At 34.1% G+C, this 17,173-nt stretch overlaps 2 protein-coding genes across 2 annotated transcripts; one reads left to right on the top strand and one right to left on the bottom strand.

Annotated features, from left to right (window-relative positions):
- Positions 1–16: 16 nt before the first annotated feature.
- On the top strand, positions 17–5,500 carry LOC143449646 (uncharacterized). The gene is made up of 5 exons (XM_076949919.1): positions 17–848; positions 1,104–1,189; positions 1,258–1,394; positions 3,430–3,583; positions 5,075–5,500. Exons 1-5 carry the CDS (start codon positions 479–481, stop codon positions 5,417–5,419), a joined length of 1,092 nt encoding a protein of 363 aa, XP_076806034.1. The 5' UTR covers positions 17–478; the 3' UTR covers positions 5,420–5,500.
- A 2,142-nt stretch (positions 5,501–7,642) lies between these two features.
- Positions 7,643–16,666, bottom strand: LOC143450329 (uncharacterized). Its single transcript, XM_076950833.1, has 5 exons — positions 16,025–16,666; positions 14,232–14,317; positions 12,332–12,468; positions 10,850–11,006; positions 7,643–9,122 (listed from the first exon to the last, which is right to left on the bottom strand). The coding sequence occupies exons 1-5, from the start codon at positions 16,425–16,427 to the stop codon at positions 8,775–8,777; spliced, it is 1,131 nt and encodes a 376-aa protein (XP_076806948.1). The 5' UTR covers positions 16,428–16,666; the 3' UTR covers positions 7,643–8,774.
- Between the last annotated feature and the right edge of the window lie 507 nt (positions 16,667–17,173).

The raw sequence follows: 17,173 nt of genomic DNA, 5'->3' as shown, positions 1-17,173 counted from the left end.
ATTAAAATATGTTAGGTTGTACTGTTTGTACCGTTTAAGTAAAATAACCAAAAAGTTCAGACTCCATTTTCATTAATAGCTGCCGCTTCCACCATAGAAGAACAATGCCTTGATGTAAGTTAGCTAAAAGTACACTTCAATAGCATATGTGGGTAGATAGTGGAGTAGAAAGTGACAGAGTTGAGAATGCGTAAAATTGTAAAAACCTGTTAACTTAGTAGTTGTATGGTTCATTATTTTACTTGTATAATCTGGAAGGGCAGGTACAGTATAACTGTGTTCAACAAAACATAACATTAAAAACGTTCAAGCTGAACCCTCAGATAAACGCAGTAAATGAGAGAAGTTTTTAGGGCTTTGAGATTTCACTTACAAGCATAAAACTCTAAATGTACTCAACAGTGGTTCAATATATCTTCATAGTCGCACGCGACGGTGTACATAAAACCTAACTGAAAATAATAAAATCCTTGAAACAATGAATCGAAATAAGTCAATTCTCTTTATAATGTCGGTTGCGTTTGCCGCATTAGTCATGTTGCTCGTTAGTACAACAGGGTTCTGGAATAACGAGTATTTTGCTGTGTATTTCAAACCAACATGCTTTAAACCAGTGGATGCTCGTGGTTACAAAATATGTGACGAACTACCTTACACCGAAATAAACTGTGGAAATAGTGAAGTTGGCCGATCTTCGAAACGTTTTCTTGTACCAAACGAAATTGTGTTTATATGGTTTGCAAAAAACAAGTCTTTTGAGTATTACAACTACTTGGCATTACGTTCCGTGGCTAGCATTCAAAATCCGAACAAAATTAAAGTTTATTACAGTTCCCGTCTTCCATCTGGTGAGTTAAAATTGGAAAGTTCTTCTATGTTTATTGTCGTGGTTGCGTAGTGTTGTATTTCATTCTAACTCTGGCTTACCACTTTTTGCAGCAGATATTTTAATTCATAAAACTAGTTGTAAAAAATAAAACACTGTTAACTAATTTAGCCTTCTTTCCCACTAAAACTATAATTTTAATAATTATTAACCAGCTTAAGGATGCAATTTGTCAACGTATCGAAACGTCAAAGCATAACAAAGTTGTTATTAACAGGTAAATACTGGGAAAGAACTATGGTCGAAATACCGTGCTTGGAGTTTATTCAGATCAAAGAACCAAGTGAAGTTTTCGGTGTTGAGGCGAGTGGTAATGCACGGTATTTGTTTAATGCGTACTGCTCTGTTGTAGACTTTCATACCGTCAACAGATGCCAGACGTGATGCGACGAACGGATTTGGCAAGAATAAATGTCATGATTAAATCCGGCGGAGTGTACCTGGATGGTGACGTCATCACTCTAAAAAATTTCGATTCACTGCGAATTTACCCAACAACACTTGGACGGTACACAACTTTTGAATTATGCCAAGCTTGTGATTGTACAATTTATTCCCCATTACATATAAGCTTGTAAGAATTGCATGAATATTTGATTATAAGAGCACAGTATTCTATCGCACAGCCTGTTGCTAGCCTATACACCGGCAGCCTAGCAGAAAAAGCTGATTTTAATTAATTTGTGTTAAACTAAAGTTATATTTAATTAAACAGATACATATCGGTTACGTTTATGTTATAACTTTCAAATTATGTTAATGCAAAATTGAGGTAAATAACTTCAAACGCACAGTTTTATTTTACTTTTAATTTGTCGGTGTAATAGTAACAACAATATAATTATAGACCAACAGGCAGCTGAATTGTAAGCCGTTGGCAAACAGAATAGGAAATGCAATACTTGGAATTGTATTAGTACATCGTTTATTTTTCGCCATTAACGGAGCGAAAGTTGCGATGCTAAATGTCCTAGTTACACTGTAGAACAATAAAGAACATGCTCAAAAATATAATATAATTAATGACCGGGAAAAAATGGCAAAACCCCAAGGGCTTATAACATACAATTTGGCAATAACACATTTGTGCTATAAGACGGTACAGAATTGGTAGGTTAGCATGGCCAACGACCACCAAACCCCCTAAAATAATTAAGTTAATAAATAAATTAATTTAATACTATGTAGCCTATACACAAGAAAATTAACTTACAAACAACAACAAAAATGTTCAGGAAACCGTAGAGGGCATACTGCCAAACATTAAAGGCATTTTTTGACCGAAATATATCACAAGAAATAAAGTAATTTGCTTACAGTATAACAAAAATTTCTTTAGAAGAAAAAATCACAAAAAAAAATCCATCCCAGGGACCGGAATCCCGCTTTTGTTGTCTAAAGGTACAGCACGATATTTCTGTTGTGCCTACCGGTATACTCTGTAAGATGAGGCCCCTTAAACAGGAATTAAAGTAGAGTAATATTGGCATTAGGAAATAATTCCTCTACAATCCCATGAACAAAGTTGTCTCAAGGTTGTTAATTAACGATAATAGCAGATAATAAATACCGTGGCTGTAGCACATACTCGCTAACAATAAGGAAGCCTCGAACTGTGTTACAATAACATATTAGGATAGAGAATAAAAACACAGTGTCTGTGGATGATTTTGTTCAAAGAGCGTCTTGTATGAGCTTTAATTTAGAATATACAGAACCAGCAATGAGGGAGACTTGATAGGAAACTCATTTCCTATTTCGCTGACGATAATGAAGTTGTTGTGCTAGTTTGTAACGGCGAAATGATGTCTTCCCAACTAACTTTTGTGAAGTCGCAACAACTAAAACTTGATGAAATAAAGCAAAAATCGTGGTAGTCTGCGTTCAAAAAGAGTGTTCTAATCATTATTTATTTGCGGTATCAGATTATATTAGTTTATGATTAGTTTAAAAGTTTTTCATCATGGTTTATATCTTTTATCAGAGTAGTTTGTAGTACAGTCAATTGATTAATTAAATTAATAAGTAAGGTGGACGCTAATGATGAATATATTTCTAAAAAAATTTGGTAATCATAGAAAAACTTTTTTTACCTTTTAAGAAAAACGGTTGGTCCTAAAAAGCTTCGCCTACATCTACTTTCCAGTATTTTAGAAAGTCAGACAAAAGGCTTAGTTGTTGCTTTCCTCAGCCATCTCGTTTTGAGGAAGGAAAGTAAACTTCGCAATTTTCATCGTTTCTATATAAATTTACCTTGTAACAAAGATAAATCAAATTCGTGATGGGCCAACATGACCAACATATTGTCAAAGCATAATTTAGGAATTAAGATGATATTTCTTTTCAGCCAGCGGTTGATTTTTGTTACATCTGACTAATGATGCATTTAATTTTTGAATGACAACGTTGTGGTTATGTTTACTTAATGTATATAGTCAATAGTAATATTATATTATGAGGTAACATTACTTTAGTTGCTAAATTTTCTGTCACTTTTGTAAAACTCTTTTCAGGAACAACAATGAAAACTCTTAATTTTTCAGATCAACAAAGTTCAACGTGTGCGTTTGTGTGATACTTGCAGAGAAAGGATCTATTTTTCTCAAGGAATTTCGAAAACAATTTCCATATCATTTCCAAATGAAGCGCCCTGCGTTTTTCACAACAAAGTATTTGGGAAAGTTTGCTAGTACAAGTGTAAGTGCTACGAGGAAATTACATTAGTAAAATATGGGTTTACTAATGTCATTAGATCATGTTGCATTTTTGCGATATGAACTTTGACACAGGTTAGCTTAAAGTTAATAGACTGTCACTGTGCAACACAAAAAAAAAATTTCAAAAGAGCGAAGAGGTGGTTTTGGATATTTCCGGTGCGCTGAGCACGAATGTGAACTCCATTTTTTTGTAATTTTGATTTTAAATTTTCGCAAAAATGTGTGTATTTGCCTTTTGTAGGTACTACCCAGTAACATTTGAAATTTTTTATTTGCTTTGTTTCACTTTTATCTTATGTTTTTGTGCCTAAATGATTGCTGAAGTTAAGGTCCAACACTTATTGCGTTGATTTTTAAGTTAAAAAGCACAATTTTTTATAGGATTAACTGTATAGCCTATACATTCTGCTTGATTAACCGTATAAAATATGTCTAAATAACGGCGATCTTGCAAAAACAAAGCTGATAAATTTGCTATATCTGCAGTAAAGTAACTTTCAATAAACATAGAAGAAATCTAGGCAATAAAATCAAACTTTTGTATTATGCATATTATGCATACTTCGGATGTGCAGTTGGTGGCCAAGACGAATACTGGGCTCCAATTTTTGTTGCTTAGACTGCAGTACGAAACTTAGCAAATGGTTTGCTGGAAAGAACGTGTCTACCAGGGTAGTTCTACATGTATCACATCCACAGTTTTCAATTAAAAACACTCAATACTTAGTTTATAGCAGTACATGCAGGTTTGCAAGGATACCAAGCAGCGATTACATTAGTTTGCCTTTGAATTTTGCTGATTAGACATGCGTGTAATGTTCATTTTATAGGATTATCAAGCATAATATTGGAAAAATGTTTTTTTAAAAATTCTTGACGTGATCGTAAAACATAAAGCCCATATTCGGAATCAGCGCCCCCGAATTTACAAAGTACAACCTCACTAGTTCTTGAAGTTTTTCAAAATTGAAAATTTGTTGCACAGTGAGCTATAGCTCACTAGTGCAGGTTATAGTAGGTTATAGTTGCTGCTATAGCTATAGTTGTCAATTTCACCGTATAACATTTTCAGTACAAAAAGAAGGCTTTTGTTGTTTACCCAGTTGAACCCCAGTCAATACCAGTTCGTTTATCAATATTGCCCAATTGTAATTTTATTCAACCCGTCGTTTAAGGATTGAATTGGCCAAAACAGAATTGTCCAACACACGGATTGGCTGGATTTGGCGTGGTGTCAACATGTAGAGTATTAAAAATCATGCTCATGCAGTAAAGCATGCGCTAAGTTTTAATTTTCTTTTTTTTTGTTGTAACAAAAACTTCTTTCTGAAATTATAGACAGCTCGTCAATGTAGATCAGTTTATTCTGTTGTTTTCCGGTGTTATGAGTGTCTGGAGCGGTTTTATCCATTTATATCTTGTTTTGGTAAGTTTTTCACAAAATGTCTCATAACGTTTTGTGCTTCGATAGTTTGAAGTTCGTATAGAAGAGTCGTCAATCAATCGACCCAATCCGCATGTGAAAGAGGACGGAATATTATCTACTACCATGGATCGTATTGATATTAGTGAAAACTATTTTCTTCATATTCACCCTAGAAGGGTAATCCATAGTAAGTTTCCAGCCTGTTTAAAAATGGAAGATGATGAACTTCGCATTCTGGACACTGTGTATGGTGAAGCTGCAAGAATAGCTCTTTTTGGATCATCTGATCTCATCTTTAAACCAGGAGAGAAAATCTTCGAAATGAAAGAAAAGAGAAAACTTGTCACATTTCCTTCAATCCGTGACTTGATTGACTCGGAAAACGACTGAATTTATATCAATGGAGGCCATAATAAAAGAAATGTGTTTACAATGAAATGCTTCCTTATCACAAGTTCATATCGCACATGCAGCTCGTAGGCATATACAAACTCTTGAAATAAAAATGCATATCACATTTTTAATAAAATTGGTAATTTTTATGAAAATGTAAAAATCTCAGGCTATAGGCTATGTAAAACCAAATAATTTCACATAAACTGAATAAAATTAAATAACTTTAAATAAATTTATGTAAATGTACTTCGAAGTAGTATGGGGTAAAAAACAGGTTCTCTTTTTAGGTTTTCGCTTGCATTCTTATATGTTTTTTGTAGTTTCTTTTTGTTACTTTAAAAACGCCACTTTTAGCAGTTTTCTTTGTTGCCCCGTTTTCATTTAAAAGAGTAGACTACAGTTTTTGGAAAAGATTGCCCAATACTTCGCCAATGCTTAACTGAGAGCAGTAAAGTTTCATATAGAAATGTAGGTTGTGCTACAAACAACAAAAGTGTATAAGGTACCTGTACCGAATAAGGCCCACCTAACACTTTTTTGAAAATAACTCAAGAACCATAAATGAGAATAGACTGAAAAATCGTATTCTATTAGTGAAGGTATATGACTACAACATATTAAAACCACAATACCTGACAACCCCCCAAAAACTTTTTATAAAGAAAATAAAAATTCCAAAAAATGGGCCTTATTAGGAGCATAGGCTCCTAATAAGGCCCACCAATTTTGTGAGTATTTTGATTCAAAACATAGTAATAGACAACATATAACATTATTAGAAATTTCACATTTTAAGTTGTACAAACATTTAAAAAGATTCCACTAGGCGCATCAAAGTAACTGCAACAATTTGCCAACTGATGACTGGAACCACTCTTGAAGTCTGGACATCAATTAGCCAAGCATCTTGTATGGGCCTTATTAGGCGCATGTGGCATCCACGAAAAAAATGTCACATTTTTATCATCAGAAAAATTTTAGCAAAAAAAAGTGCATTATTCTTTTCAATACTAAGTTGGTTGTTACATGAAAACTTCAGCCGGCTGACAACAGTTCATTTAACCGGCCAAACTCTCACTTACTTTTTTTCTAAATTAACAAAACCACCTTAACTGCAAATATCAAATTTTTGTTGTGCTCTAGCGGATCGGTTGATCACGTGACAAGGATGAAATCTGGTAAACCATCATGAATTTATATTAGTTTTTATGTAGGGACAAAATCTTTCATTTATTTGCACGGGTTTGCGAAATATGAGCCATGGGCCTTATTAGGGACCGGGCCTTATTTGGTACAGGTACCTTATAACATAGTGTAAAAAGAGTCATATTTGAAAAATGATCTTTTTCACAACAAATTTTAATATAAGTACATTTTTGTATAACCTAATATAATAAACGCAGTCCTGGAAAAAATTGTCCAATAATAATTAATTATTTCTAGCTTTGTTGTAAAATGTTGTCATTTTTACTGAGTAAAATTATTGTAAGTAAATTCTGGGTCGCCCCACAGTCTTTCTGTCAAAATATGATTCTGTCAATGTATAATTCTTTTAATCGATGATTTTTTCTTAGTTTTTGCCAAGTGAAATTAAACAATAAATTGAAATTTTGAAAAAATATCCAAGAGTTGAAAAAGGCACAAAAAAGGGGGTTCTTTGCATTAATAAGTCAAATAGATACAAATTATTTTTACTACAAACACCATTTTCCATGTCTAACAAGAAATGAATAAATTTTAACGAAGTTTGCATTTTTCTGAATATTATATTAAACTTGAATTACTTTATATAAAAATCATATACTGTATAATATATATACATAAAACTATTGTTAAATTTGAACTATTATAAAATGTTAAAAAATTCTTTTCCGAAAAATAAAGGTTATACTTTAACAGTTCATTTAAATTTACGTTATTTTGAAAACTGAGAAAGATATTAAGATTATAAGTAAAATTACTAAGAATCATTAAAACAAGTGTTTGCTAGAATAGCTTCTGATTTATATTATTTGGAGTGATTACAAAATATCAAAGTAATTGACTTTTTTTTACGTCATTTGGTCTTATTCTTAGATTGATTTATGGTAACTTTGGTTTTGCAGTATTTGCTCGATTTAAAAAGGATGTTATAAACAGACTCTTGTAGAAGGGGACCAGGCGAGTCAATTTGCCCGGGCTTACAACTTTTAATAGGACCTATATATATCATTTGCAAATCACATTTATTGTCACGCTTCCACAAAAGAATCATGTAGTAGAGTAATAACACAAAAGTTAAAAGATATTATAAAAGAAATACTTTCAAATTTTTGAGTCTATATCGACTACATTCCAACAGCGCCGTAAGTTTTATGCACCTGTTTATGCCCATAAGGACGAGATGTGGCCTCTTAAATTTAGTTCTGGTTTACAAGTAAACTCCGATATTTCTCCAAACAAGATGCAGAGCAGAGTATATAAGTTATAATAACTGAAAACTTGGCTTGCAGAAATAATTTTCGCTATGTCATATAAATTTCAGTCTTCTTGATGAGATAATATAAAGGAATATGTGACCCAAAGCATAGGAATTACGAGCTTACAAAATTTTGGGTCCACATTTGCGCTCTACACGACCCTGATTAGTATAAGAAATTGTTTTGAAACTGTGCATTACATTTAGACTTCCTTTTGAAACAGAAATAATCAAACAATGCGATGAATTAAAAGAAAACATAGCCTTGTGAATGTTCAGCTTAACAGGATGAGGCATTCTATAATTAATGGGCCATATCACATGCAAATTACAAAAACTTCAAAAATAAACATTTTATTCCATGTTATTGATTGCCTTTAGGCAAAAAAAAACTTTGATTTTTGTCAATAATATAGATAATATATTTACCTGAACTATCATCACTGTTACTTAAAATGAACATATACCTTCGATAAAAATGTATTAAAAGGTTCGTTTATATTCAATTCAGAGGGAAAAATGCAAATAAAAAGTTAAGCAAAAGTTACAGGAGTAGGTAGTTGCTCACATTGCATTTCTGTATAATTAAGGCTTCATTTAAATCAACGTAAGAATTAAATCAAATCTATCCATATTTGAGCCGGAATAGATTTGAACCTATATTACCTGCAATACATATTTTCATTCTACTTTAGATAAGTTTCTTCTTTGGTCTTTGCCTTAAGTATCCACAATTCGTAAATAATGTTAGATAGAACAAAGCCCTCATACTTAGAAAGTAAAATGGTGAGCTTGAATACCTCAATTTGAATAGCAATTGAATATTTTTATGTAGTTAAAGGTATTGTCTTAGCGCTTTACAATATTTACAATAAAGAACTAACAATTTTATTAAGTTTCTTTCTTGTAAATTTTCAACTCTGAAGAAAAGACTTTGATCTTTCTTTTAGGTTTTTGTTCATATGTTTCTTCTCCTGGTTTAAAGATGAGATCAGGTGATCCAAAAAGAGCTATTCTTGCAGCTTCACCATACACAGTGTCCAGAATGCGAAGTTCATCATCTTCCATTTTTAAACACTTTGGAGGTAAACCGTCAAATCCCTTTGCTTTGTTAGGATGAATATGGAGAAAGAAGTTATTACTAATATCTATTCGATCCTCGGTCGTTGATGATACCCCGTCTAAGGAAACGTAGGGGTTAGGCCGATTTATTGTAGCATCTTCCATATGAATATAAATCTATAAGATAACACATTTTTATTAAATTTTTGAATGCATTTTCAGGCAAGTAACGAATGTTTTACCAGTTTTAGGAATGCAGGTAGGTGTTTAAGTGTGGCTTCTATTTCTGTTCGTTAAGCGTTGTAGCAATATGCTAATAGCGTTGTAGCATATTTTGTTCTATATTGCCTTATTTTGTTTTATAAAAATATACAGGAACAGAGTATCCGTTGAAACATTTACATATTGAAATCAAGTAACAATTTGTGCTTACAATGCGTTAAAACTAAGTTCTTATAATACGCAAACTTATTATACGCAACCCTTTTGCTTTTGTTCACTGTACTCACTGAATACCTGTATAAGGATCATCATTTTTCAAAAAGCTGTCCTTAAATTTCTTACATGCACGCAATGCACCTTAATTGCTTATTACTTACAAAGTGACATCGATAGATAAATGGATAGTAAGGTTAATAGATAATAAAATGTCATTACCCGCTATTTTGTTATTAAAACGGTTCCGGGTTGGTTCAACCCCAGGACAACTCAACCCATGACAAATTAACCCAAGACGACTAACCCCAGGACAAATTAAACCAAGATGACTAACCCCAGAACGCCCCAACCAACATCTGTGGATTGAAGAGTCTTTGAGTATAGAATTGTCTTGGTTTTAACCTTCCGTTGGTTTAATCGTCTGTGGTTTGAATTAACCGACCACCACTTCAAATAAACGGGTTAGCTTAAGGTTATAGTGCATTACTAAAATAGTGCGTTCTTAACAAAAATTTTATATAATGTGGTTATGGAAAGGTAACCTATTACAATGCTTGCGTCGTGATTGATTCTAGAGTAATCTTTTAAGTATAACTCAGTGTTAGATATTTTAACAATATTGTAGTTTAAAATATGTATGCCCTATTTAATAAATTGCAGTGTAGTGAATAACAGTGGCGTGTGGTTAGATATCACAACGCTTGTGAAATGGTTAATTTCTGTATGATTTTCTTATGTATGGCATTGTTTACTGGAAAGCAAATAGGTTATACAATGTAGTTGTTTCATGGTATTGCGTTACCATGAAGCAAATTGTATAATGCAGATGATACTGTTTTATGGACAGTTTCATATTACAGTGATGTCATTCGAACCGAGAGTTGGATGGGTTGCGGTGCTTATAATAATAATTATAATTAATTAGAATCATTGTCCGCCTATATTTTAATGAAATGAAATAACGCTATATCATCATAACGTTGCTATTCTTAATATACAAAAATAGAAGACACAGTTGATGGGCAAATAGTACTGCTTTAAGTTTAATTTAAATCTTGTTAATTGTAATTTATTCCAATTTTAAACTAGATAGACAACAGTTTACCTATGACATGTATGCTACTTCAACCCATAACGGGGGCTTATCCCACTACTCCTTTCAACGCTGACCAAAAACATTACTCTATAACCACAGCACCATACGCGTCGAAAAAGGTGATTATATTTCTACTAATATAGACCTACTGTATATATATACTCGACTAAGTTCTAGTGTTTTAAGTATTATTGTTATTACAAAGTTGATGGTGGATGAATCGTGTTAACCCAAGTTTATAGCAAAATAAAAAACAAGATATAAATTGGTACTCTGAAGGTTAACTTTATTTTTGATTTTTCCACGCTATTATTATTAGCTGGGGTAGCACTTGGCGGAGTAGCTTTATACTTGTGATGTTTGTACGTACCTTACTTTCTTTTATAAACTCTCCCAAATACCACGTGGTAAAATATGAAGGGAAGTCAGTTTGAAAGTGCTCTGGAAACTTTTTCCGAAATTCCATGAGGAAATGCGATTCTTTTTCAGCAAATACCACGCAAAGACACGTCTTACTTGCGGTTGATCTACAACGTTATACAATGTTATTAATGTACTCTATGACCTAAAAACAAAAATAAAGTAATAACCACGATCATGTACAATTGTACAGTATAGTTTGCTCAAGTGATAAAGCGGGGTGAAAAAGGTGGCAGAACCAGGCCTTGTTAAATACTGCTACCCACTAAAAGAAAACTGAGAGGACGAATAAACTTGAGATAACTAAGAGGACTGAACTGGATTAAAAGGATTAGAGTGGACTTAGAAGACTAGGAGGATTGAAGAAGACAAGGAAGGACTAAGAAACTAAAACCCTGAAAAGAAACATAATTAAGCATTAAGGGAACTGGACCACTAGAAGAGATATATAGAAGATATATATAGCAAGATATATAGAACGATAGCTCTAGTAGGTCCCCTAGGAGCTTCTGAGGTTTTGAGATCGCAACTTCTAGAGCTCTTCTTCAGGTCTGAGGAGTTTATTGTGTGGCAAGCAGGAAGACAGGAAATCACGCAGCTACGATTTCATGGCAGGACCCACATGCAGTATGAGTTCTCACTGCAGATGTTGTCTGGGCCAGTAGCTTTGCCTGGTTTTGTTTGTTGAAGGGCAACGGTAAACTCATCTGGCAATTCGCCAGAGATGTTTTCGCCATCAGGTGCTTCTACCCTCCATACGTAAGACATTTCATTGACCACAAGTCAAGTCAACTTGCGGTTCATCCACTCGTGTATTCCGTTTGTGGCCGTTTGGGTGACCATAGCGTAAGAAAAGAATGGGCACGGATAGGGGTAACCTGACTGCCCGAAAGGTTGTTTTAGCCCGAGTGTGAGAAATATCCATGGTTTCAACAGGTTTAGTCCACGGCGCAAGCTTCTTAGCACAAGCTTCTCCGAACCAGTGAAGACAGCTCTGTTATAAGCGCTGCCTGCTGGAGAGACACAAAGGAAAGAGCGGTAGAGGGTCTCACACTTGGAATCTCAGAAAGGCAATTAGTTAGGGAAAAGGCCCCGTGGTATTTTTTGTTTCATTTCACCGCAAGTATATAAGTAGTATATTCAAAACAATCTGGCAAAACCAGTTGCTGCAACGTGAATTGTCACTATTAAGCAAAGTAAGCGCTTATAAGGAGCGCTGAAATGTTCCACGCGTTTGTATATAAAAGCTTTTGACAATATATGAAGAGAGCAAAATATCGACGTGGTAGTCCAAGTTATCGCTTATTTATCAAAATATGTAGTTTTAACAGCAGGTTGATAGCAAATTGTAGTTAATTTTAGCAATAACATTGTTGATGTACTTAATATGACATAGCCTACATTTAGCACTTTTTATCGGTATAAATGTGACCTTCCTATTGTTATGGGATAATTCCGCAACGCATCAAACTTTTTCAGGGTAATGACGTCACCATCCACGTATACTCCACCGGATTCGATGAGGTAATTTATTCTTCCCAAGTCCGTTCTTCTTACTGCATCTGGCATCTGTTACATTGGCAAGTAAACTCATAAAAACTATCACAAAAGCGAAGTACCCATCTAGATAAAGTTCTGCGAAAACCATGCAGGACTAGTTGTTATGGGGGAACGTTGTAACAAACCATAATATCTTTTTACATAACCACTAAAAACTTGTAAATGCTTGTAATTTGTACTTAAAAAGACATTCACAAAAAATCAACTTTAGGCCTCAAAATTTGTTTCCAATTTGTTAATCTGATCCTTAAATTTCGGCCTACGAATTATTAAAAAGATTTCTTTTTGCCTGAAAGATTGCTCATATTTAAGAGAAATTAGATATAATGTGTTTATATTAATCCACCATCAAATTTTCCTGTTCTTGTAGCCCGAAACAGGTTAAAGTAAATTGTTATGCTTGTAAATTTGACTCTTATTCGAAACAAAGTTATGTTTATATGTAAGTTTTAACAAGTTTCTTGCAGCAAATGCTCGCTCAAACATCTCAATAGCAAGCCTAATAGCTGTAGCCTAATCCAGTGGTCGGCAACCTTTCGTGGACTGCGTTTAAAACTGAAATTTTTTCGCGGACCGACCTTCAAAAAACTGTCAAAAAATTCAAAATATTGTGGCAGCCATTACACATTATGATGTAACAAATACGTTCATTATGATCTCCTTTAGTTGGGATAAATCAACTTACGCGGATTTCCAATACTTTCTTGGTGACAAAATACGACAACCCTATTGCACTACAGACATGGAAAAGTAATGCGGCCCGGTAACGATCTCCTCACGGACCGGAGGTTGCCGACCACTGGCCTAATCCACATGCTAAGCTAATTGAATTCTGCGATTGAGCACAGTCAAATGTTTTTAAAATTTCGGTTTTATATGGTTTTACAAATTAACCATGTAAAAATAGGTATGCTATATTTAAAGACTTCTGATTAAATTAAACTTATGTAAATATTCAAACAAATTATCCTGCATATACAGTACTGTACAGCTTACAAGCTTCTGAATACATTACTGCATACCAATATCTATTATTGTTTCAAATGATACAGTGAGCGTTTGATAAGAACATAACCAAATGAAATTTCTTACATTTAGCTATAAATTAAGCTTCATAAAGCTATCAAAAGTTTTGAACCGAGTTTCTTAACTTAGGGTATTAATTAATAATAAAAATGATACAATATGGCTTGCACCAATTTTTTTCACTGATTAAATTGGATAACAACAAAGTTGATTTGAAAGTTTTCAGTAATCAAAATGAGATAAATGAAACTAGCTGACATATTTTTGTACAACGCCTTTTTTAACAACATCGCAAACCATCAAGTTTTGCTTTTAATAGCAACAGCGAAATAAACCTAAAGTACATGCAAGCTACAAACGAGAAAGGTTTTTTACATTTTCTGGGCCGAATGCTCTCTTGTATAGTTGATTATTTGTTTTAAAACGTAAAAAAGAATTCTGCAAAAGATTTTCATTAAAGCAGTTTGTTTGTGACAACTTGTCTCACTATTTGTAACAAATTACCCGGTTTACAGGGCAAGATATTATAGCCGAATATAACTTTTTGATGTCGGATTACACAAATACCCACCATGTTTATAATAACACACAAATACGATATTTGATAACCATATGTTCATCTTGGATAAAGATTGATAAATGCTGTTTCCAAGAGACAACGATAATATCTGTTCTCGCAACGCATGTAAGCATGATAAAGAAAAATGCAAAAATTGTAGCAACTAGCCCCGGTTTTCCCTACTTGCCTTTACACCGAAGATTTCGCCAGGTTCTTCCACTTGTATTAGTTCCAAACATGGTATTTCATTGACCGTTCTTTCCCAGTATTTTCCTGAAAATTTTCGACTATTACTCTATTTGAGTTTTCAGCACACGCCCTATTTTAACCGTCACGAAAAAACCTCAATTTTTTGAAGTTTTTCTTAACATATAGAAACGTGAAATGTTTGACTTTCTTAAGTATACGCGTTATTGAGATGTGTTTGTCTAAAAAATTTGCTCTTGCATTTTTGAGATATCAACATAGACTATTCGTACAAATTTTGATCTCTCGGCATCTATGAGAGCTGTAATGCAACAGATCAGTTGTCATATTAGGGCATGCAAAACGACATAGTATAGCTAGTCGGTGTACCGACACTTAATCACGCGACACATAATCACGCGACATTTAATCACCGACACATAATCACTAGGACATTTAATCACGCGACACATAATCACTAGGACATTTAATCACGCGATACATAATCACTAGGACATTTAATCACGCGACTTCGATACGTAATCACGCGACATTTAATCACGCGACACATAATCACTTGGATGCGACTCCCCGACAATTGTTTTGACTCCGTTGCGCCAGCTTTCTCTATAATGTTTCTTTAAATCAACACCAGCTTCATAAAGTCTAATTGTTATATTGTCCGAAAGTATAACCTATGTAATATCTAACATTATTCTACTGTATTGTCACCGAAGCTCTTGACCAAAGTACCATCAAAACGTTACACCGTAAAATACAATGCTACTTGTTTTGTGTCGGTTTTGGAACTCTGGAACAATGCCAATGAATAAATTATTACAATTTACTATCACGACCGCCACATCTCTTTGTATCTATAACGACTAGTCCAGTCTACAGACAATCTCGTTCCGGATACGGCCCGCGGGCCCTAGGTTGCGGACCCTTGGTCTATACTCTATAGCTTGCCGCTGTCTTACCGTTGTAACTCGTGGTTATTTCAATTCAGGGGACATTACTATGACTAGACAGTTAATCACACGACATTTATACAGTGTCTTTGTCTATACTATAGCCTGCCGCTGTCTTACCGTTGTAAATCGTGATTATTTTAATTTAACGGACATTACTATGACTAATAAAAACGGAACGATTCAGTGGCGTGGCAAACTCTACCAGAAATGTCGGGGCGAACGGACATTAGGGCTACTATGACTAATAAGACAGTGCAGTTTAGCTTAACATCGAAAGGGAATCAATCGGTGCTGCACAAACAGTACGAGTTTGTCAAACACCGTGAGTACGCAAACGGAACGATTCAGTGGCGTTGCAAACTCTACCAGAAAAGTCGGTGCCAGGCTCGTATAACAACCGAAGTGCAGTTGCTTACATTTCCTATGCATAACATTGCTGTAAATTGTAAATGTAAAAAAATATTGTAAATGTGTGATTAAATGTCGCGTGATTAAATGTCCTAGTGATTATGTGTCGCGTGATTAAATGTCCTAGTGATTATGTGTCGCGTGATTAAATGTCGCGTGATTAAATGTCCTAGTGATTATGTGTCGGTGATTATGTGTCGCGTGATTAAGTGTCGCGTGATTAACTGTCACCAAACCAGCTAGTCTTTGAAAGCTCGTTCTAAGTGTATAAATTTATACAGATGATAGTTTATTTTCTTCCTTCCATATTCCATACTAATTCCCTATCATGCGCAAGGTTAGTAGTAGTATATATTGCTACGAATCTGCCGACTAAATTTTAGCACAAAAAGTAAAGAAACTTTATACATACCAACTGGGAGTCCTTCGCTATAGTAAAACTTCAGTTTATCTACCTGTTGAATACTTGCAGCAGAACGTAAAGCCAAATAATTGTAAAAGCGAAATGGCATATGTTTTGCAAACCAAATAAACATGACTTCATTCGGAACGCGATAAGTCTCAGATGAACGATTGCCGTTCTGCTCTTTACCACATTTCACTTCCGAATATGGTAAGTAATTGCAAATTTTGTACGTATGAGCACCTTCTGGTTTCTTGCAGAAATTTGTCACAGGAATTTGAACTAGTGATGAGTGAAAATGTTTTTTATACGCATTACTGAGCCTGTAACGAGTTATCTTGTTGAAAGATACCCAACAAATCAAAATTCCCACTACCAACAGAAGACTTCGGAAATACTTGCACCTTCTCATTGCATTGATCGTGTTCTTTTAAAGTTAAACATAAAACGAAATCTGGAAGAGACAAAACTTTTTGGCAGAGAATTAGTGAAATAAACTTTCTTAGATTGGTCGCTGATGACGACTTAACAGCAATTAATTAAAAATTACCCAAATTTTAGTGTGAGCTAGACCTGACTGGGTAACCCTGCAATCATACTTTGATCTAGTTGGTAAGGTACATCGCTTATAAGTTACAATTCTGCACGCAGTCTTACTTAAGATTGTAGTCTAATTGCTTCATAGGCGTTAACTATACAAAGCATACAGGAAATATCACATCACGTTTTATGTTCATTGTTTAAATAATTTCCTACAATTCAAATAAATCTACAGCAGCAATTCGTTACCTTGCCCTAATGACACAGACACACTAACAGAAAAGCTTCACGGTACTTCAACCACGCGCAAAACCTATACTTTGATTGAAAAAAACTCGTAAAAATCTAAATTCAATACGTTCTTTACGTGAATATTGTTATAAATAATGGCGCTGAAATGCATTTGGTGCATTATAGGAGCGACCGGTAAACCACTGCAGAAATAGGAACGCCAAGAACATAATGAATGGCAGATATTTGTGCATGCTCTCAACAACATTAACATTTCTTATAAATACACGAAAGATAATCTATATGCAGAGCATTGATTATTATTAGTTTGAGAGAATTAAGGAACATCTGCAACTTTGCTATAACTTGATTTACTTGTTATTTTAT

Source organism: Clavelina lepadiformis, chromosome 3 (genome assembly GCF_947623445.1).
Source record: "Clavelina lepadiformis chromosome 3, kaClaLepa1.1, whole genome shotgun sequence".
In the NCBI taxonomy this organism is placed as follows: domain Eukaryota; kingdom Metazoa; phylum Chordata; class Ascidiacea; order Aplousobranchia; family Clavelinidae; genus Clavelina; species Clavelina lepadiformis.
This window is presented reverse-complemented; position numbering and strand designations above follow the sequence as displayed.

What these genes read in the sequence shown, in the direction of transcription:
- LOC143449646 (XM_076949919.1), top strand. Translation starts at nt 479, where the DNA reads ATGAATCGAAATAAGTCAATTCTCTTTATAATGTCGGTTGCGTTTGCC. An exon ending in GTGAAGTTTTCGGTGTTGAG is followed by an intron (nt 1,190 to 1,257) that starts GCGAGTGGTAAT and finishes TACCGTCAACAG; the next exon opens with ATGCCAGACGTGATGCGACG. An exon ending in GAAAGTTTGCTAGTACAAGT is followed by an intron (nt 3,584 to 5,074) that starts GTAAGTGCTACG and finishes GTGCTTCGATAG; the next exon opens with TTTGAAGTTCGTATAGAAGA.
- LOC143450329 (XM_076950833.1), bottom strand. Translation starts at nt 16,427, where the DNA reads ATGAGAAGGTGCAAGTATTTCCGAAGTCTTCTGTTGGTAGTGGGAATT. An exon ending in GCGAAATCTTCGGTGTAAAG is followed by an intron (nt 12,469 to 14,231) that starts GCAAGTAGGGAA and finishes CCAATGTAACAG; the next exon opens with ATGCCAGATGCAGTAAGAAG. An exon ending in AGTTTATAAAAGAAAGTAAG is followed by an intron (nt 9,123 to 10,849) that starts GTACGTACAAAC and finishes GTTATCTTATAG; the next exon opens with ATTTATATTCATATGGAAGA.